Genomic DNA, 21111 nt, shown 5'->3' with positions numbered 1-21111 from the left:
GGAAATCCGGGGTCATGCCTCCGGAAGCCCCTGGCTTTAGTTTGTCTCCGGATATCATCCCACCTTTGGCGCCTTTTCCCCTTTCCGACCCCAGGGATACCCCGCTATATCACGTGAATTACCCCACCATCGACATTGACGTCTTCCTCCAAGAAGGTTCCTTCCTACTCTACACAAATCAAAGTAGTCCAAAATTTATAGTAGTCAATTGCACCTACGGATACCTCAAAATGACACAACAAACACCCCCTTTCTCCTCCCTCCCCCTCAAAAAAGACGGGCCCCGAGGCAATGCGTGGGGTCTCTATGGTCCCACCGATGAGCTGGGAATGTTGAATCGCCTCACACCTCAAACCACGCTCTCCGCAACAAAAGAAATCGTCCACGGCATCAGGATATGCACAGACTGGGCTTTGGACCAGCCGAAAGTACCTGGATTTGGGAGAGCGAAGTTCGAACACACGATTAAACACAAGGAGCCCCGGTCGGTTAACGACGACACGGTGATGTTCAATACGCAGAGTAGCTCCCAGTGGGATGGGTTTAGGCACTTTGGTGAGTGGTGTGGAGAGGGTGAAATGTGAAGATGGCTGACGAGAACAGGATATCAGGATCATAAGGTATTTTTTAATGGGTGTAAGCAGGAGGATGTGCATAATTCGAATAGAATTGGCACTCATGGTAAGATCTCCAATCTGGCTACTGGAATAGATGCTGAGCAGTTTGTAGTCTGGGTAGAAAACGGGGGTGTCGTCGGTCGTGGAGTCCTCCTCGACTACAAAGGCTGGGCCGAATCTCAAGGTCTCAAACCAGCTGTCCTCGACACAACCGAGATCACCGTCCAGGAGCTGAACGCAATTGCCGCTGCTCAGGGCGTCACTTTCCAGCCAGGAGATATTCTCTTCGTCCATTCCGGCTTCGTAAAAGCACTTGAGGCTCTCAAAGGCGATGATGCCAAGAACTACGTTGCGAACCCACCACCGAAGGCGATTGGAGTAAAGAGTGGAGAGGAAACAATGAAGTGGATTTGGGAGAAGGAATTTGCTGCCGTTGCCGGCGATATGTTAGCCTTTGAAGCACTTCCATTTCAGAGCAATACGCATTGGTTACACGAGTGGTTACTTGCGGGGTGGGGTATGCCGATTGGGGAGTTGTTTGATTTGGAGAGGTTAGCGACGGAGTGTAGGAGGTTAAATAAGTGGAGCTTTTTCTTTAGCAGTGTGCCATTGAAGGTCCCTGGTGGTGTTGCTAGTCCTCCGAATGGAGTTGCAATCCTTTAGTAACCCTTCCTATGAAAATCTCTGTCCATCCTCAATGTCGACATGGACAGAAATATGAATAGATGCAAATGAGAACGAACTAAAATGTTGCTTATAGTCCATTATAGACAGGAGCAGCAAAATATTTTAATGAGGAAGTCCGTGTCAATTCCAGAAGTCATCTTTTTAATAGCGAAGAATTTGGAGAAAGCCCTGTCACTGCTTCAGATTTACCTTCATAGCAGGTGCAAACTCAGTTACACCAGTGTGGGTCATTTAGCCTTACAATTACCAGGCACTTTCAATTAAACGCCGTCGCATATGGGCAGCTGTTCAAATTCGCTGCTTTAAAAACTCGCACTCAAATATACACAACTGTCCCGCCATGGCACGCCACAAATTACTCTGTATATCTGTTGAAAGAGCCCTACTCCCTCCTCTCCCCAAATATAAGATAGCTGGGCTAAGCACTGGTACTTTCGGTATAATCTACATCGTGCCGGCTATCGATGTTATATAAGGCAATCGATAGATCTGGCGGAGGCGTCCTTATTACTTCAACCCCTTAAATCTCCGGGATTAACGCTTTAATTCCCATCACCCGGGAGAGTTGTTGGTTTGTAACCGTTAAGGAGACGATCGTTGGGCGATCAACCGTCAGTTATCAATTCATAACCCCCCCTCCCTCATAGACCCTCCAACGTCGAGACAGCCCGCTAGACCCCAAGATATTCAACACGCATTAAGTTTGCTCAGGGTCCCCAGCGCAATTCTCCTCCCCCCACCCCCAAGACAGGGAATAAGCTAGGATGGAAATTGGTAGGAAGACTCTAGAAGGAAGAAAAGAGTAAAGTGGCAAGTTTCAACTCATTTAGGTAGAATGATAATCTAACACAAGCCATCAATTTTAACTTGAATTCGATCCGATCCACTGTCCTTCGGGTGAAAAGATATCCATCGAGTTACGCGCACGAACCACGCCTTCGAGAATTTGATCTACTTTTCTGTATAAAGAGCAATCCCTTTCTATAAATCCAAGACAACCTCACTGTCAATCTTTTGTAATCATTTTTATTGTACCCTTCTCTATCAATGGCTCGGAGCACTGCCTTACACCCCAAAATTACCAAGGGCTAATATAACTTTGACGTGACTGTGCATGTTGCTTGAGTATCGCGACAAATTAGGTACCTTAATAAATGATGTTATTTCTGAGACGACGTAAACAGAGGATGTTGTTGAGTAGGTTACAAAAAAAAGGCAACTGGCGAGAAGAGATTCGGTCACATATATACCTGGAGTTAACACCAATAAGCAATCATTGAGACTGGTGGGAGCCTCATCCAACATGACCACCCCAATAGACATTGTTGCCTAGACAGTATGGTCTCGCCACCAATAATCCAGTCGACTGGGTGTAGCTTGCCGCTAACCAACCCTACAACCTTGTCGAAACATGTCACAGAAGACTCCGTCGCAGTGAAATCATTGCATCCATTCTCAAATAGAGAGTCATTTACATGGCATGCATCGAATGCGCGCACTCCATGCAGCAGGTTTGCGCAGTTACGAAGACTTAAACCACCCTCGCCTCTCAATAATTCCGCAGCTAAGAACTTTACCGGATGACTGACATCCTTCGGATCCACGAATACTGTGGGATGGACTTGCACTTCTTGCATATTGAGAAGTTGGGCTCCTATCTCGGCGAGTAAAGGTTGAGAACCAGGTCGGGGCATTGGTAGAAAGAAAGCCAGCGAGATCAGGGCAATACGTTGCGAGCAAGCCGTTTGCATTGCCTGCGAATCCTCTAGTGGCAAAGATTACCGGCCCTCTAAGCTCTTTCTTCTCTTTATCTTTATATACATGCTTTATTCTATTAACTTTGCCTTCTAACTTCAAGACTTTAATTATTACATAACCAGTCTAAAAGGTGAAAAGAGGGGATGCTTTCAGGTCCTCAAGTAAAGTCAAGATAATAGAGAATCCGGGCAGTGTCTTCCCTGCTCCTTAATGCGCCCTCGGAAATGAATACCTACTAAGCTAGGTAATAATACTCAAATAGACACCCTTTTTCACCAACTAGTTAATATAATTGCTTGAATTATTTACTAGTTTCCCTATAAGCTTTTTCTAAGATATCGTTTAGTGCCTGAGGATAAGGAAAAGGCCATATCGGAAAAGGCAATAGTATTAGAATAGAAGAAGAGGTCAGAGAATAGCAGCCCTGGTTAAAACTTAGTCGGTGTGCCGTTGATACCGGATAAGGCTTTAACGCTATTCCCACCGGGTTTAGCGGAGCGCTCGAGAAGGGTAACTTGAATTCTCTTTGCGATAAGTATTAAAGCTAGGGATAAACCTTCAAGTCCAGATCCCACGATTATTGCCGATTTCGGTTCTGCGGACATCTTTGCAATTGAGAGTTTTGCGATAGAAGTAGCGTTCGAAGATATGAGATGTTGCCAGAGCATGAATGTGAAGGCAATGAGGAGGGAAATGGAGATGAGCGTGAGGATTTTTCTTCGAGATATTGAAGCTCAGAGAAAGGGGTCTCAGAGGCATTTATGTACCTGCAGGAATTTGGTTGCGTTTTGTGGAGGCTGGGGAGGGGCCGCGGTGGGTATTTGTTTGGTGGCACGAGAAAATCGGGTGATGTGTGAGCAATCAGGTGATTTCGCCGTCATATTCGCGCGTTCGGGATTTGACACGGGGAATTGATTTGGAAGAGTCTTTTCGGAACAAAAGGGAATGCACGAGTTTTCAGACACTGCAGATGTGATCTTAATGGGCTGTGAGAAGAAGAAGAGCGAAAAAGTGCCGAAATAATATTGTGTGGTGTTATGAAATTCATGCACGGGGCCGCTTCCCTTGATTGGCTCAACCCACCGCATTTCTTCATACTATGCCGAGAATGCTCTGCTCTCGAAAGAGAAGAGTATATCTCCCGCTGGAAATCAAATTCGAAAACAGTTAGAGGGATTGCTCTTGCTCCGCGGCCTGTACATCGTTACCGAGTGTGTTTGTCGAACAAACTGCCTGAGCGAAGAAAATTTAGCGAGATTCAGGGGCACGCTAGTGATCATGCTGCACCATCACGGTCTATTTACTAACTACTATTCATTTCACATAAGGAGTCCCGATTGTCGGAATGCATCCTCCCTTGCTCGCTTCTAGGCTCTAGGTGGGTTTAGTTCGATTATTAGAATTTACGTCTTCGACTGTGATTTGGTAAGCTAGGAGGAAGATAGGATTTAAATAGTTCCGAAATATGAAAGCAGTTTGTTTAATTATCTACCGTGGGACAGAATCGGGGAGGGGGCCTCGTTACTTGGAGATATTTCGCCACAGTTTTTATATATTCTCAAAAGACTATCTATCTGAGAATGAGTTTTCTGTTATGGGATTGGAATATAGGCCGACAAAGACATGGGCTAGAAGAGATAAACGAGAACCCCTGAATTAAGCCAGACTTGAGACCCCCTTTCTAACGATATTCATAACCAAGGAAGAACGAAATTTGTGCGTCACAAAATCCAATGCCGTCGCTTTCCAATAGCTCAGGGTTCTCATCCACAAGGTCTCGCTAGTAGAGTGTATTACGTATACCGTGTGCGTTGGCCATAGGTACCCCAAAGCGAAGGCACCGGGTAAACCTACGAAGGAGTCCCAGGGAAGGTGAATTTCAAGGCATTTTCGGTATTGCTTTACGTCTTGGAATTCTTTTTGGGCAAAACTTCATTAGTATGTGACGAGCTATGGAATTGAAGAAAGACATACAATCGTTCAAGACTTCTTGGTGGTACAAACTATCAAACCTCGAATGTTTGATTTCTGCTGTGTTGTTGCAACAGAGATAGCTCTCAAATACTAATCCCAGTGCTGTGTTTATCGAATGTGAGCTCATCTGGCAAGTTCCGAATCAGGAAAAGCGGGAAGTGGTCCGGTGCATCGAGTCTCGAGTCGGGGTGTCTAGATTACCATTTCTGGCCACCTTCTTTCACAGTAAATAGAGGTGGAGGGAATTCAAGTCATCTTCGAATTTGTAACGCAATTCGCGGCAGGTGTATTCGAACATACGCAGGTGGCCTGTTTTGCTTAAAATTGTAAAGTCGTTCCCGTGAGTTGAGCTCTCCTGTCAAGTTGGCATTCCAAAAGTCAATCTCTTTCTTCAAGCCCATGTTTATTGAAAGGTAGACCCTTGGTCTGAATGGAATGACAGCGGTGGTTGGCTGAATATCGGTGGGACATGTGGGACAGGTTGATCCGATCTCACCAAATACGAAGGGTTCTTCTCGGCGTTCCCGAGGATGGCCCGGAGTTCCTGGTGTAGATCAGCAGCTTCCCGGCGTTGTTTAGGCTTTATCATAAGCATTTTATGGTCGACGAGGTTGACAAGGGCCTCCAACGCGGTACCGACACATCGCGGATCCTCTCGCAGAAGCTTCATCGCTTCATAAACCGCTGGATGTACCTCCGTATTATCCAATGGTTCAATATTGGGGGCGTTAGCGACGAGACGATAATAGCCGTGCGATTCGGAGAGCCGGGCAGCCAAGAAGCTCTCGATCGCTTTGAAATCGTATAATAGCCACAGCACAAACTCGAGAATGATGCATCCCATCGACCAGCAGTCGTATAGACGCGACCTCGGAATCTTGGCATTGACTTCTGGACCCTCGTATACTTTAGTCGAGGCCGAGGTGGTTGTCACGCCCCTTCTCAGCGCAGTCTCTTTCTCGTGAACTCTCGAGACGCCAACATCCGCAATCTTCAGGACGCCAACACCATTTTCAGTGAAGTAGAGGATATTTGCAGGCTTGAGGTCTCCGTGACGACACTTCCCTTTGTGAAGATCCTTCAGGGCATCTACAAGCCCGACCATCTGTCCGAGTGACCACAGAAACTCATCTTGCGTTCTTGGAGACTCGCGCTGCCAGTATTCTCCCAAATCTCCTCCATCGGCCCATGGAAAGATGATGCATGGGACATCCTCACAGATAGCCAGATGCTTGATGAGGTGTGCGTTCGATATGCCCTTCTCTTGGATTGCCTTCAGCATGTCCCTCTCTTTGACAAAGGCATCTGTTCGACGTTGTTCGAATTTCTTGACAGCAACGTAGACTTCTCCAGCAGCCTTTGGCTTCTCCTGTAACCGAACATCAGAAGTGGCCGAAACATGTGGCAGAACCCAAAATGAACTTACGTTTCTGCCGAAACCGTGAAATTCGGGCCTCACAGTGGCTTTGAAGACATGAGCCGTACTCTCTTTGTCTTTGGTGACCTCAACGCAGGCATAAAACGCCAAGCTGAGAGCGCATTGGCCTTCGAGTTGGACATTGATCGCAGTCTCAGAATTGAGTTGCATAAACGGCTCAAGAACCACCCACTGCTTCTCGAGAAAACGCTCAACTGCACCAGGCTCCCAGGTCCTAAAACACGTGAATACCTTATCGCGGGAGGCAGACTGAAGATCTGACCCCTTTTGGGAAAGGGGAAGATCTGCGTCCGTGAGGTCTTCTGATAACAGAGTTTCGATGGTCTTGGATTGTCCAGCCCGAACCAGGATGGCAATGACCTTTCTTGCTCCTGGGATTTTATTTTCCGGACTGCTGTCCCAGTATGGTAGCCATAACCATCGGCGACCGAAAGAAGGGTTTAGCGACTTCTGGACTGATGGCCACGTAATTATCTTGGAGAGGCTCTCCAGATTGCCAAGATACTTGTGCCCAGTAAGGGGACAAATTCGCTCCTCAAGCTCTTCGTATAGAGACCGAGTCGACATCATTCACGTTTGTGAGGCAGACGATTGTATGTCCAGTGTGCACCGAGTTATTGGTAATGGATTGTGTACTGCACGAAGCGGAGCAGAGCTCCATCGCAACTTGGGACCCGCCCTTATTTCTGCTACACCAGTTGCGGCTCCGCCTTGTGGACTCATGCTGCCCGTTCATGTCTAGAAAATGGTGGAGGGGGTGGAGGATTCGCACTCCAACCACGAGCGGGAAGTCGGTGTCTGAATTTGGTCTAGTCCACGACCGCAGTTACTGCCTACCTGTGCCGCTTTGGTGAGGGTGGTGGTGATGTTGCTGTTCCTGGGCCAATCGCAGCCTATGGCAACCACACCGAGTGGAAGAGGATGCACATTCCTATGCATTGGCCCTGCCACCGACTGATAAGGCTGTTAGACTGCATGTGATGTGACCTATCGTGCATCTAAGGCCTCCGTGAGGCCACACGGCGAAGGGAGAGGTCGTGGAAGAGAAAGTCGGCATCCATGGTGCTGTGAGAAATGAATGTGAAAGCTCTGAATTTTGATAGGACTATGGTGATGGGGAATTGTCCAATGCCGACTTCGTTTGCCCACCAGGTACCCAATGAGTAAATAATGCCAGAAAAGCTGGAGAGTGTGAGAGTGTTCGGAGATTTCTTAAGTGGTAGCCATGTCTTTTCTGTGCTGTCAGAAGAGAGAAGTGGAATTAAGGTTGTGCCCGTTTCATCGGAGTCTCGGGGGATGCACAAATGTGTGGTCAAATGCGGTTTAGCGGCGGGAGACAAAAGGGAGATCTTTGCCCTTTGAAAAGCTTGAAATAACACAGACAAAAACCAAGAAAGCAACTGAAAAACGGACGAGCTATTTCAATTGGCGCAAGCCCTATTGCAGTTTCACCGGCACCTTGTGGATAGCGGATAGACCTTCGACGGCGCAAGGTCGTCTCCGACAAAGACCATACACTCAAGAAGGAAATCTGCAAAGGTTCGAAGTCCCTTCCCGACTCGGGGTCTTCAATGACTCCTTACAGCTCGACGAATTCGAGTCGATTCGTCCTTGGTGGAAACTCCCGATTGCACCACTTCAAGAGCAGGTCGTGCTCCCTGTCCTCAGAGCTCGGCTGTCCTAGAGTGTGCTCATCGAGCTTCCGTAGCCGGTCCTTAGACTGCCATTGTACCTTATTCAAAACGTGCACCGTCTTCCAGGTCTCTAGTATGCGGCATTTGTTCCGTTTCGACGCCATTGAGAGGCGCACTGAGAAGTGAACCTCGGCGGGGACACTTGGAAGCTGGCTTGATTCCCTTAAAGCAGTCGATATGAGTGAGTTGGCACGCGTCTACCGGCCAAGAAAGAACCACCACCAGCCCGGTTCGCCAGCTTGTCCTGTATAGTCTGTCACCACAACACCGCCATACTTGGGATAAGACCGAACCTCCTACCTGAATGTGAAATAGTGGACAAAACCCTAGTCTCCTTGAAAACTCCGAAAGTTTTGTTAATAGCAAACTCCCACTCGAGGCACTTATGTTTGAGGTGCTTCGCAATCTCGGACTCATTGAAAAGAACACCAACCCGGTCATGCAGCTTCCCAATCATCCATAAGAGCGTCATTGCTCCGAGGGCGGCATCTCCGTTGCCCCCTACATCTGCATGAGCTCCCAAGAACCAACACTGGCTCACGCTAATAATTCTATGCTCCCCAGGCTCTATGTATTCCCACAGATAAGGCTTGAATTTCGATCTTTTTTCGTCCAGTGATAGTGCCTGGAACGCATGGTCGGCACGATTGGGTACTTGTTTTCCAACAAACGAGAGTGCTCGCGATGGTAGCTCTATTGGGAGACCTAAGGAGCTGACAGTATCCCACACCGTACAGGCGGCGATAGTCATACTGCGGAGGACCTCCGCGTCCTTTAGTCTTTGGACTTTCTCCGCGAGCTTATTGGACCCCCCTTTAATTTTCTGGTGGGCCCACAGCGTGAGCAAACCCCGGAGGTAGTATAGGTATTGCTTCTCGAGCAGACCTGTCTGGCTGATTAGGGATGCGAGGCACTGGACTGCAAAAGCGCCTCGTGAGAAGCCAACAAGAATGATTTCATCGCTTTCTCTTCTGAAGTTATAGTTGTGCGCAAGGAAACTGTAGGCATTGCGTATCTTCGCTGAAATTCCTGTTGATATCAATGTGAGTTGCTAGCACAGATGCCGTATCCAGAGTTGTTGCTTACCCCTGCCAATTATAGCGTCAACAAATTTGTGAGGGTTGCTGGTTACGTTGCCAATGCCACTATTATAATAGACGGTTTGGGGACAGCCGTCGGAGTCTATGGGCTCGAGGCAGCTGCCAATGTTGCGACATTCGTCAAGGGACTCTTATTGTTGATGCCATCCTGCCATGTGCCATCACATAAGACGAAAAGTCTCTTCTTCGTGTCGAGGTCGCAGCGGCTTTGCGCCGGTTTTCCCCGTGAGGGTGTGGCTCCATTTGTTCGCTTTGCCAGTAAGTTCACTCCTGCGAAAAGGTCAAAAGTGAGAACTGATTGCGAAATCTCTGGCAAGTGGATAAGTGACATGGCGAAGCCCTTTAGGTAAAGCTTGACCATGTACGGAGGTACGGCTGGTATGTTTTGGCCCCTGTTTTTTGCAGGGGTCACAGCTCTTCCTAGCAATGCCACCACAACAATTGAAAATTTCTGGGAAACATGTATCCTTACATTTACCTAATCTTAAGGAGCATATACGTGTTTTTATAATTATTTTTCGTCCAAAACTACAAGAGTTGTGTGGTGTTGAAGTTGAAGTTGCACCCCAACGCCCCCCCCTCCTGTCGACAGGGGCCAATACATACCAGCTGTACCTCGGTACGAAGTACATGGTACCAGCTTTGATGCAATTATGCCCAAGTTTGCTGGACCATTTTCTCAACTCGTCGTAGCCAGTGACGTTTCTCGTCAACCCCAGATTCAGCGCCCCAAGCTCACTGAACAAATCCATTTTCTACTTTCCGCCGGAATGGTCTCTCTGCAGGACATGACCCCACGGAATCTTCATGCAGACAGCTTAATGATCACTCCCCATGCAGACATGCGAGACGTATCGTGCAACCCGAGAAGGCAGCATCAGCCCACCATTGCATCCGCCAGCATCCAGCTCAACGAGGCTGAGCACACCGATTAGAGGATTCAAATGTTCGTCAGACCTGCAAGAGCGGGGTCGGCCATGTTGTCCGCCTTAGGGGAATGTGTAAAACGACACCCCCGGGTGTCGATTGGGGTGTCGATTACTAGGATTAGGTAGCCACTAACCCAAAGTAGAGGCGCTCGGACAGGAACACCAAAACTCTGGCTTTTTCTTTAATTTAATTTAATCTTATAAGGAATTAATATAATTTAATGCTTGTTTTATTTACTTATAGTGCTAATTAAGGGCTATTCAAATATAGCTTTTTATAAAATTTGGTTTAGTAATAGCTCTTGAAATTAAAGAAATTAAAAGTTAAATATTTTATAGCCTAAAAGTAAGCTTAAGAAAACCTAGAAATTTAGCGAATAAGTCCCTAAAACCAAACACAAGAGCCCTATAAGCCCCTAATTTATAAGGCATTATAGGGCTTAAAAACTGGAACTTAATTAATTAGCATACAAACTTCCTTAAATTAAAATTCTATTTTAAGGAATCTTTTTATTATAAGCTAGAAAGCACGTGATTATAATACAAGGGTTATAATATATTAGCTTCTACTTATATTAAAAATCTAACTTAAGATTTTTAGGGAGCTTAGGTAGCCAATTACAAGTCATCAACATCCCCGCCCCAATCGACCCCCGGGGGGGGGTGTCGTTTTACACATTCCCGTCCTTAGCCAATGAGTTTCTTTTGCAACACACCTATTGCGACCCTCTGCATGATAATTTCGGAGCTTCACCACAAAAGGAGGCTCTGCATGAAAATGATGAGATAAGAATATCCCATAACTGAACACGACTCAGGGTAGGTGAACCTTCTATATTATCTCATGCGCAATTTTTGCCCGACTAGTGTGGACGACTCAATTATCGACGATGAGTTTTCTCTCCGGACTGTGGACTTGGCTTTCCTCAGTTATTCATGTACGTGGCTCCTCTCGGCACACATGCCGGTGCTTATCCGAAAGATCGCAGGCGATCACAAGGATTTTTAATTCGCAGCAGGAGAAATCACCATCCACCCCGACTGACTGGTCACTCTCCCACAAGAAGTACCCAACAAGCACGCAAGTGTATCAAACTTCAAAGGATCAAAAACAAAACGGCCAAAGGAACGTCAAAGGATATCCATTCTCACCCGAGATACCTAATCTCTCACTTGAAGTATCCATTCCAAGCAACGGGCAGAGAACCCCCAACAGCCAAAACAGATCATCCACAACTAATATCAAAATGTCTGAGTTAACCCTCAATGATATGCTCGACGACGTTAATACGGTCATGGAGTGCTCAACGATCGACGCTTTCAAATTCGCTCCGGAGACACTCCTCAGACGACTGACAACCCCGGAGGCGGTGAAGAAAGTCCTCCAGGAATACAGCAGAGAGACAGCATTGACGCAAAACACCACCATCTCTGATTTAGTCCAGTTCTACAGTGATAAAGCTTTCAAGGTTTTTGCAATCCTTACCACGAATCGCGGCTTCGACCTCATTGAGCACTTCTATGTAAAAGGTTTCCAGGATGACATGCTTCCCGTTAGAAAGAAGAGGTCAGGACAGGACAGCAAGACTTGGGAGATTGAATCTTGTAATAAGGGAACCTTCGATGGCAACAGGGTTCCTGAGACCTTTCGTTGGGGCCCCAGCAGTCCGTGGGGCCGAGATTCGTGGCGGGTCGACCAATTCTGCCAACACTGGCAATGGCCGTTCGTGCCTCCAGTCCTTATCGAGGGCAAGTTTCGATACAACTTTCCAGACGAAATCCGTCTGCCATTTACAAGGAGCTGGGGGAAAAGGGATTCGGAGCCTACGACGTTATACAGCTACGTGGAAAAGATGAGTGTTCATGCTGGCCACCTTCCTAAGAATTCTGTAAGATACCTCAGCTTTCCCTTAAATTGATTTCAAATATTACCGTAATACTAACTACTCGTGAGGATGATCTCTTGGATGACAAGGGCAATGTTATTGTTGCCATCAAGGAGCTGAAACGATCAGGCAAAGATTTCGCAGCTATAGCCGAAGGCGAGGCCGTTGTTCTCGAGATGATGAGAGGACTTACTGACCAACCTCATTTGATCAAGGCCATTGCCTATTATCAGAAAGGAAACGACCACTACTTTATGTTTCCCTGGGCTGAGTTGGGTAATTTGTGGGAATTTTGGATAACCACTACTCCAAAGACAGCACGGGACTATATGATATGGGTCTTCACACAGCTCACTGGGTTGGCTCGCGCGCTGGAGTGCCTGCACCACAGGGCTAGCGCGTCTGAGGAAAATTACCGCCATGGAGACTTGAAACCCTTGAATATCCTTTGCTTCAAGACCAAAGGTGGTCAGGAAGACAAGCCGAGGCTAGTCATCACCGACGTCGGGCTGGCCAAAAAGCACAATATGGCGACCAAGGAGCGTCAGGAGTTGGCAGTATTCACATACTCTACAGCTGCGACAGTCACTCATGCAGCCCCAGAGTTAGGAATTGTCCGCAACGCTCCCAGATCACGCAGATACGACATTTGGTCCATGGGATGTATTCTCCTTGAATTCACTATTTGGCTGCTTTACGGCCCTCAGAAACTTATAGAATTTTCCAATTGTCTCGACGGATCTTTCTACACACTTGAAACTCAAAAGCAAAGCTCGAACACAAAGGGCCAACAAAATCTGAGCCCTACAAAGAGCCAAACGGCTAAAGTTCATGGCGAGGTGGGAGTTTGGATCCGCTATATCAAAGCAGATTGGCGTTGTTCCAAAGACACTGCTGTCCGGCACCTGGTTGAGCTAATCGAAACTCGGCTGCTGGTTGTCGACCTTGGCCTTCGGAATCCTGTCAACGGCCAAAGTAGCCTCACCTTGCCGATGAAAGAAGAAGCGTCAGATTCCCAGCCACCATCCCCGATCTTTGGCGAAACTCTGGAATTGGAACCAGGTTCGATGACTCAACCATCAATAACAGCAACTTCAGTCGGCGAATCAGACAGAGTGCACCAAAAAGAGATTCGAAACAGAACTCCGCCCGAAAGACAGAATACAGGCCTTCTTTCCCTTACGAATCCTGATCCAAAATCTCGTGCTTATGCACCAGAGATGAGAAAGGAAATTGAGCTTATTCTTACTGGTTTGGACCGGAAGCAAATCCAGCCGATTGGAAGTCCTCCCTTAGGCGGAGAAGCACCCCCTCCAGGGCCTTCACGTGTACAGTTTACTGAGCAAAATAGACACGTCGGGGAGATTAACACTCGGGTATGCTAGCTTATTTCGACCTCCCATATCCTCTCAGCTCAATTTCTAATTTGAACTCCTCGCTACAGCAGAATGTGAGTCCTCTAGCAAAATAGTAACTCTTCGTCGTTATGGTTCTAATACAGATCTTCTATTTGAATAGGAAGTAAGTTCTCATAATACTCTTGGCCTCGTTGGAATTAATACTTATTCAACCTCTGTATAGTATGTAAGTGGCGCCAGGTTGATTGGAAGAAAGATTTAGCAAGCATATTTGACTAATTTCCTTTCCTATTTGGCTGAGTAGAGAGTAGGTCGCTTCACCCTAGTAATTACTACAGTTTCTCTTCATCGAAGTGTCTACTAACTGACGGCCCGACCCAGTTTGTGAGTATTCGCTCGGTATTCCTACTCTGAGTATACAACTAACCCGTCTCTGACAGACCGTACGTCGAGTTTCCAACCCTATTTTGTCTTTCTTGAAACAACGCATTGCTCACGCACGCGGAGCTTGAGTTTCCATGACTTACTTCTTCTTGCAAGCCGGTGAGAATTCTGCCTCTCCCCATGCACGCGCAAACTCACGTTCCTGTAGCTAAACGACGACTGGGATTATGCCCCTGATGGCAGTATTGCGGGAAAGGTTTTTGCGGGTCTTGACTTAAGTACTATCCTGCCTCAAACGCGCGAACCTTCCCAGCTTTGCCGCCGCTGCAGTGCCTTGCGGCTGTGGTCTACTGCGTGTATATTTACGGATTCACTGGCCCAACTCGAGGAAAAGGCCGATAAGGAGAGATGCACTCTTTGCAGATTGCTTTTACAAGGCGTACAACCTCGGATGAAAGGACGCCGGGACTTTGTTCGCTTTGCCAGAGTCGGCTCCTATTTGACGATGGAGGAATGTGAAGGTCAAGCTATCGCCAATCTCTACGCAATGCCAGGTATGTTCGAGATACAATCAAGTTCCAACCCATCTTTCAATATTACTGACGGGACATCAGGTTCTCGGAAGTCTACTTTGCAGGACATTCAGATGGGCATTCCCAAACTTCCCCAAGCTGGAAGCGCGACGCATCTCAAGATTATGAGGGAATGGATCCGCTGCTGTGATGATACTCATGATTGCTACCCGAAAGATCTTGGCTCTCTTCCAACTCGGTTTCTCGATGTCTGTGACAGTGACTCTGGAACCGTCAGGTTGGTGAACCTTGGTCGAGACTACACTGGGTCGGGAAGATACGCTGCCCTGTCCCACCGCTGGGGATCGCCCCAGCTGCACGCCAAATTCTGCACTTACAAATCCAATATCGAGGATCTCCAACGCGGCTTTGAGATAACTCGACTACCAAAGACCTTTCAGGATGCTGTCCATGTTACACGTGGCCTTGGACTGAAACACCTCTGGATCGATTCTCTCTGCATCGTTCAAGATGACCAAGATGACTGGGAGGCAGAGTCTAAACTTATGGGGCGCGTCTTCAGCTCGGCGTACTGCACAATCGCTGCCAGCTGCGCCAGTGGTAGTAGCGACGGGTTCCTCAAACCCAGGCCGGAAAGACGATGTGTTGTGATGCAGGGACCTCCTGGAGACGGAAATTACTGCGTTTGTGAGACTATTGACGACTTCCACCGCGATGTGGACCAAGGTGAGTTGAATCAGAGAGGCTGGGTGCTGCAGGAACGAGCACTATCACGAAGAACGATTTACTTCACGGAGACACAGTCATATTGGGAGTGCGGGGGAGGGGTGCAGTGCGAGACGATGACCAAGATGAAGAAGTGAGTGTCCTCTTCTCCCTTTCTTTGCTTAACGTAATATACCCGCCGGTATCTTTTTTGATACCACTGTAACCAGCCATTCTATATTTGTCTTGAGACTCGTTACTGACTTTCGCCTCCCACAAAAGTCGTAAAGCATCTTTTCTCGGCGACGCCAACTTTCCCAACGCCGCAGAGAAGTACGTGAAAGGAATGCGTATCGAACTCTCCCAAGACCTCTACGAGCGGTATTCCAGGCTAGCCCTGTCGTTTCCCTCAGATCGGCCTATCGCCATCAAAGGCCTTGAGACCAGGCTCCTCGACACTTTCGGCACTACTGGTGGCTACGGGGTCTTTGACATCTACTTGCACCGTTGTCTGCTATGGCAACGTGCCGGAGATACTCTGAAACACATTGATGCCTTTCGCGGCGGCAAGATAGTCCCCTCATGGTCGTGGATGGCATATGACGGCCAGATTCGATACATGATTGTTCCTTTTGGTCAAGCTGAATGGTGCAACGATATCATCTCACCTTTTTCGAAGGGTGCGCAGACGGACGCAGCTCTTGACTTAGAAGCGCCCATATGGGAGGTTGTTAATACAGAAGGTGCAGAAGTCATCTTGGACGATCCTCGTCGTACCTTGGGCCAGCCTCTTCATTGTGTCGTCGTTGGAAAGAGCAAAACTGAGCCCATGCAGTATTACGCCCTAATCCTTCATCTCTGTGCTCACGCCAACGAGGAGGCATACGAGAGGGTTGGAGTGGGCATCTTGGGCCGACGCCACATTGCTCTCGACGGCGTACAGAGAATGGCTAGGATTCGTTGATTGCTTGGATAGCGAACCGAAGTGGTTAAGATGCGGAACGCAAATATGATATTTCTTGGGCTTGTTAGAGGGGATATTCTTTCGCAAAAGGCAATGTAAGCAGTCAGGTCGAATTTAAATGTCCTAGCCTAATCTGCAACGAAGCTGACAGATTGCTAATTCACACCGTGGATACTCGACTGAATGAGATATTACGTATTAGCACGAATTCAGACAGCTAGTGCGATGTACAGTACCACAAAACGATCGAATCTTTCTTTACTTTGTCCGAATAGATTGGACAATACTTCTCAAATCAGATATTCCCTTTTCATAAATCCAAGGCAACCTCGCTGCCAATCTTTTGAAATAATTCATTGTTCCATTCTCTATCAATGACTCGGAGCACTGCCTTACACACCAAAATATATAAAGGTGAAGTCTCTCGCCTTTGTACGTCCTGTTCTTATCACTACCCGATGCTAGTAATCAGGGTATTTGGATGATGTTTTAACGAGTTGAAGCTCGCGGACGACGCAAGCTACAGGTTCTGTATTTTTGCTGTTCCGGCGGCTGGCCATTTTTCTAGATTTCAATGATCCCGTTGCGCAAAATCAGCAGAGCAAGCTTGTCCTCGGAGGCTGAGGAACTGGGCTGCTGAAATAACACGATAGGTTTTGCTGTATTGGCTTCATGTGATGGACTACTTTCCCTAGAGAATGTATTACGGAGAAAAATACAAAGCAGCAAATTGATTACTTATTTACCGCAATGTTCACTGTTGCGCACCCTTCAGACCTGTTTTTCTTATTGAACTGAACTGTATAAGTTGTGATAGTGATTTTGTTCATTTTTGGAATGCCTAAAGTTAAGCGATCCTTTCCATGCAATGCGCTCTCAAACCTCCGCGAAAATTACGTTCATTGGAACTTAGCAGTGTGTCAAAAAAAATCAAGGCTAGTTAATTATAGTTGATTATGATTTGATTCAGTAGATTTTGACTTGATTTGATTTGATTATAATTATTATATAATACTAAAAAAACTTGAATTTCTCAGATAACTTATATAATTATTAAATAACTAATAGCTATATTAATAAGATATAAATAAAGCTTATAAAATATATATAAGAGTATAAAGCTAGTCTAAATCTGGCATAAAAAACTGGTTATTCTGTTTAGAAACCGCTTTATCTTTTTTATTCTTATTTTCTGCTTTTTTTATTCCTTTCTATTTTGAGGGATATTAAGGTTAATTAAAGATTATTGAGACATTTTCGAATATATTGAGTCAAAATAAGTAAGTTTATAGTCAAAATCTTCTTACTTAGAGCTATAGTTATTGAGATATTTATATATAAAGTAAGAGGAAAAGGGAGTAACTTAAAGAAAATTACTTATTTATATATAAAACCTCTAGAATCGAGAAGATTATTTAATAAGCTTCTAATTAGATATAACCCCCTAGTATTAAAGTGCTCATTTGTGAGAGGGCCTATTTTTAGCTATTTTATTTATAATAATAAGATTTATAAGGTAGCGAGAAATTACTAGAAAATCGAGGAAGTTTTAGCGCTTTCGGCTGGTGCCGCTTCGCTTACCAAGCGGCACGATACCCGATTTAGTAAGGAGCACCTTAAGCAATACCGGATACGGGCTAGCCTAAGCCTTATTTTAGCCTTATCTCGCTTTTCTAATCTCCGAGTATACGTGCACGGTCACGTGACTAAATAAACAACTATAATTAACTATAGTTAATTATAGTTAATTATGATTTGATTAAGTAGATTTCGCTTGATTTGATTTGACTCAGAGGCAATAACCGAAGCCCCGCACCAAAACACGTCCCGTACCAAAACACGCTCTAGTAATATTTCAAAATCTTAATAATTAAATAACTACAAATCCTTTTAACTTCATTTTTAAAATATAGAGACTATAGATATAATCGAGTAAATTACTAAAATAATAAGTTTTTAATATAGTTTTATAATAAATATATAAAATGTTATATAATTATATAAAATTTACTTTATTTAATAATATTAGTTATAGTATATAAAGAGTTTTTAATAAAAAGCATTATTTATTATTAAAATTTAAGTTTAAATTAAAAAATAATTAAAAAATAATTGACTTTTTATTATTTATAAAATATAAATGAATAGACTATTTATAAATAAACTTATTAACTATTTTATAAATATTATATATATAAAAATAATTTATAAATATATTTTTATTAAGAAAGCCTTTATATATAATTCTTTAATCTTTTAAAATTTCTATTATTTACTATAATATAAAATTTAATAAAGTTTTAAGTTATTTATAATTATATATATGTAATAGGTATACGTAATAGTATATAGACAGGTATCAGATATTATAGATCTAGTTTCCTATTTTGGGTATAGCTTATAATCGGAATTATATAGATTATATGGGATTTCCTAATTAAGTAAAGGGCTTCACATGCCTGGCTAAGTACTAGGGAATATATAGGGAGACGCTCCTAGCTTTGGAAGGGGTATTAATTAGTTTCTTATTAGAATCAATTCTTGGAATCAGTTATACTTGCAAGTATTACTCTGCAGCTTACTTATCTTGACTACTTATATATTATCCTGCTATTATATACCTTATATTCTAATTGATCCAATCTTCGGGGAGCAGTTCGTTACAAGGTAGTCAAGCCGTTAATAGACAAAACCACTAATAGCTAGAGTATTAACCAGAAGAAGCGCCTCTACTATTACTAGGGCAATCCAGTCGGGTACCCAGGGGAGTATCCAGTCAGCCACTCTAGCTACTGCCTAATTAGGAAAAGGGAGTAGAACTCAAATACCCCCAGAACTAGCTGGCAGGATAATAATAACGGAGAAGCTAGCGGTAGCTCGTTATTATATTACTAAGTTAGAAGCAGAGATATAATAGAGGAAGGATCTAGAGGATTTGGAAGTTCAGATTCGCTATCTTAAGGATATTCGGGTACCTATTATAGAACCTATTATATTACCGGTAATATATTTAGTTTATAGAACTCCAAAAACCCGAGAATTACTAACCTATAAGGGGAAGAGTATTAAGGAAGCCTAGGACTTCTTTTACTAGGCGGAGCTAAAATAGTATAAAAACGGCGGGATTACCTGGGCTATAGATATAGTAAAGGTTATATATTATACTTCCTGCTTTGAGAATATAGCCAGGAATATCTGAAAGTATAGAGAGTAATTAGTAGGCATTAATATTACGGATTAGGAGACCTTTATCGAGTTTATAAAGAATTCTATCTTGGATCCGGAGAACTATAGTAATAATACCCTTACTAAGTTTAAGAATATAAAATAGTAGCCAGGTTAGAATATCCAAAGCTTTATATCCTACTTAAATAGCTTATTAGATAACTTAGGATATACGGATTTACTATAAGAGCGGAATAACTTATTTAGTAGCTTGAAGCAGGAGATTTGAAATAAGATTAATTACTAAGGAAATACTTTATAAGAAAGGGAAAAGCTTATTTCTGTAGCTATAAGGGTCAAGAATAACTTAAACTAGTCTGCTTAACGGGAATATAATAATAAGCTAACGGATTAATAAAAGAAAGGAAATTAGAGAAAAAAGAAAGGAAATAATAAAGAGAAACGGAAAAGAAGTATATCCCCGTTATAAGGTTTATATAACTAGAGTAGCAAAAGTATAGTAACGGGATCTAATATAGTACCTGTATTAGAATCTATAAGACCGGGTATAACTTGCTTTATTTACTAGAAAAAGAATTACTATACTACTATCTGTCCAAATCAGGGAAAACCAACTTGCTATAACTATAATAAGTCTGGCTATAAAACATATAAGTGCCCAGAACTAAAGAAGCCGGGAAACGGGTATATTTTATAGTAGTTACATTTATTTATACTATAGAGGGTAAGGCCCCTAAAACGAGAATAGTAATTGAGGTTACTATTAAGATAAGGAAAGGTAGGCAAAGGGTTAGAGTATTAGTTAATTCGGGTATAGAGGCTAATTATATAAAGAGGAGATTAGCCTTAGATATAGGTATTCCGTTAATATTAAGGGTAACTCCCTTGTCTTTACTAGAGGAAAGGAGGATTTATTTATATAAAGATTATATTTTTGGGATTACTACTAAGGATATACTAGGGAATTAAAGGGAGGCTAATATATACTTTATATTATATAATTTCGATCTAAATTATATTAATATAATACTTGGATTTCTATAGCTTTACTAGGTTAATCCCCTAATTTCCTTTAGAGAGGCAATATAAAGATACTAGATTTAACTATAGAAAATTAAAGTTCTAAATACTAGAAAGTTTACTAAAGTAGTAAAGTATAAAACATATATTTTTCTATTAACTACCTATTCTATAACAGATAGCTAAAGGATTACTGCTATTACTATAAACGAGATAGCTATACTTTTCAGGAAATATTAGGACCTTTTCCGAATATTCTCTATAGAGGCTATAGGTATACTGCCTAACTACTATATAATAGAGTATTATATAGATCTGGAACCAGGATCCTAACTACTATATAGTTCTATATATACTTTATTAGAAAGAGAGCTTAAAGTTCTTCGGGAATATCTTAATACTAGCTTAGAAAAGAAATAGATCCGTTATTTTACTAGCCTAGCTAGTATCCTAATTATATTTGTTCTAAAGAAAAAAGGCGGCCTATATCTATATATTAACTACCGGAATCTAAATAGGATTACTATTAAGAACCGAATACTATTACTATTTATTAGTAAGATAATAGATAGGCTTTATAGAGTAAAAGTATATATAAAGCTAGATTTAAAGAATACTTACTATTAGTTACGAATACGGGAGGATAATAAGTAGAAAACGGTATTCCAAATATATTATAGATATTTTGAATATTATATTATATCTTTTAGATTATCTAATATTCTAGTAATATTTCAGGTATATATTAACTATATATTAGTAGGCCTTATAAATATTATTTATATAGTTTATCTAGATAATATTTTAATTTATTTAGAGAACCCAGAATAGTATATAATAGCGGTCTAATATATATTCGAGTAGTTATAGTAATACTA

The 21111-nt window shown here is 43.5% G+C and overlaps 5 protein-coding genes across 5 annotated transcripts; 2 read left to right on the top strand and 3 right to left on the bottom strand.

Annotated features, from left to right (window-relative positions):
- Positions 1 to 183: 183 nt before the first annotated feature.
- On the top strand, positions 184 to 1360 carry K444DRAFT_594187 (uncharacterized protein). The gene is made up of 3 exons (XM_024878340.1): positions 184 to 555; positions 604 to 681; positions 730 to 1360. Exons 1-3 carry the CDS (start codon positions 231 to 233, stop codon positions 1278 to 1280), a joined length of 954 nt encoding a protein of 317 aa, XP_024734188.1. The 5' UTR covers positions 184 to 230; the 3' UTR covers positions 1281 to 1360.
- Positions 1361 to 5300: 3940 nt separating this feature from the next.
- Positions 5301 to 7128, bottom strand: K444DRAFT_50466 (kinase-like protein). Its single transcript, XM_024873383.1, has 2 exons — positions 6496 to 7128; positions 5301 to 6405 (listed from the first exon to the last, which is right to left on the bottom strand). The coding sequence occupies exons 1-2, from the start codon at positions 7042 to 7044 to the stop codon at positions 5440 to 5442; spliced, it is 1515 nt and encodes a 504-aa protein (XP_024734187.1). The 5' UTR covers positions 7045 to 7128; the 3' UTR covers positions 5301 to 5439.
- On the bottom strand, positions 7129 to 7528 carry K444DRAFT_50406 (uncharacterized protein). Its single transcript, XM_024873376.1, has one exon. It carries the CDS (start codon positions 7411 to 7413, stop codon positions 7213 to 7215), a length of 201 nt encoding a protein of 66 aa, XP_024734186.1. The 5' UTR covers positions 7414 to 7528; the 3' UTR covers positions 7129 to 7212.
- A 525-nt stretch (positions 7529 to 8053) lies between these two features.
- K444DRAFT_632399 (uncharacterized protein) lies at positions 8054 to 9629 on the bottom strand (the record flags this gene model as incomplete). Its single annotated transcript, XM_024883473.1, has 5 exons — positions 8054 to 8321; positions 8370 to 8412; positions 8469 to 9197; positions 9255 to 9350; positions 9434 to 9629. 5 exons carry the CDS (start codon positions 9627 to 9629, stop codon positions 8054 to 8056), a joined length of 1332 nt encoding a protein of 443 aa, XP_024734185.1.
- A 1411-nt stretch (positions 9630 to 11040) lies between these two features.
- K444DRAFT_566266 (HET-domain-containing protein) lies at positions 11041 to 16361 on the top strand. Its single transcript, XM_024877124.1, has 7 exons — positions 11041 to 11135; positions 11187 to 12086; positions 12152 to 13459; positions 13748 to 13825; positions 14034 to 14379; positions 14440 to 15217; positions 15346 to 16361. The coding sequence occupies exons 1-7, from the start codon at positions 11088 to 11090 to the stop codon at positions 16025 to 16027; spliced, it is 4140 nt and encodes a 1379-aa protein (XP_024734184.1). The 5' UTR covers positions 11041 to 11087; the 3' UTR covers positions 16028 to 16361.
- Positions 16362 to 21111: the final 4750 nt, after the last annotated feature.

Source organism: Hyaloscypha bicolor, assembly GCF_002865645.1.
Source record: "Hyaloscypha bicolor E unplaced genomic scaffold K444scaffold_117, whole genome shotgun sequence".
NCBI classification, from domain to species: Eukaryota; Fungi; Ascomycota; class Leotiomycetes; order Helotiales; family Hyaloscyphaceae; genus Hyaloscypha; species Hyaloscypha bicolor.
The sequence above is the reverse complement of the archived record's forward strand: the minus strand, read 5'-3'. Positions and strand labels throughout refer to the sequence as shown.

Bases quoted from the DNA above. Each gene is read 5' to 3' on its own strand.
- K444DRAFT_594187 (XM_024878340.1), top strand. From the start codon at position 231: ATGACACAACAAACACCCCCTTTCTCCTCCCTCCCCCTCAAAAAAGAC. The intron at 556-603 runs GTGAGTGGTGTG...TGACGAGAACAG, and splicing joins GGATGGGTTTAGGCACTTTG to GATATCAGGATCATAAGGTA. The intron at 682-729 runs GTAAGATCTCCA...AGCAGTTTGTAG, and splicing joins GAATAGAATTGGCACTCATG to TCTGGGTAGAAAACGGGGGT.
- K444DRAFT_50466 (XM_024873383.1), bottom strand. From the start codon at position 7,044: ATGATGTCGACTCGGTCTCTATACGAAGAGCTTGAGGAGCGAATTTGT. The intron at 6,406-6,495 runs GTGAGGCCCGAA...GTTCGGTTACAG, and splicing joins CTCATGTCTTCAAAGCCACT to GAGAAGCCAAAGGCTGCTGG.
- K444DRAFT_50406 (XM_024873376.1), bottom strand. From the start codon at position 7,413: ATGCATAGGAATGTGCATCCTCTTCCACTCGGTGTGGTTGCCATAGGC.
- K444DRAFT_566266 (XM_024877124.1), top strand. From the start codon at position 11,088: ATGAGTTTTCTCTCCGGACTGTGGACTTGGCTTTCCTCAGTTATTCAT. The intron at 13,460-13,747 runs GTATGCTAGCTT...GGCTGAGTAGAG, and splicing joins TCGGGGAGATTAACACTCGG to AGTAGGTCGCTTCACCCTAG. The intron at 15,218-15,345 runs GTGAGTGTCCTC...CTCCCACAAAAG, and splicing joins ACGATGACCAAGATGAAGAA to TCGTAAAGCATCTTTTCTCG.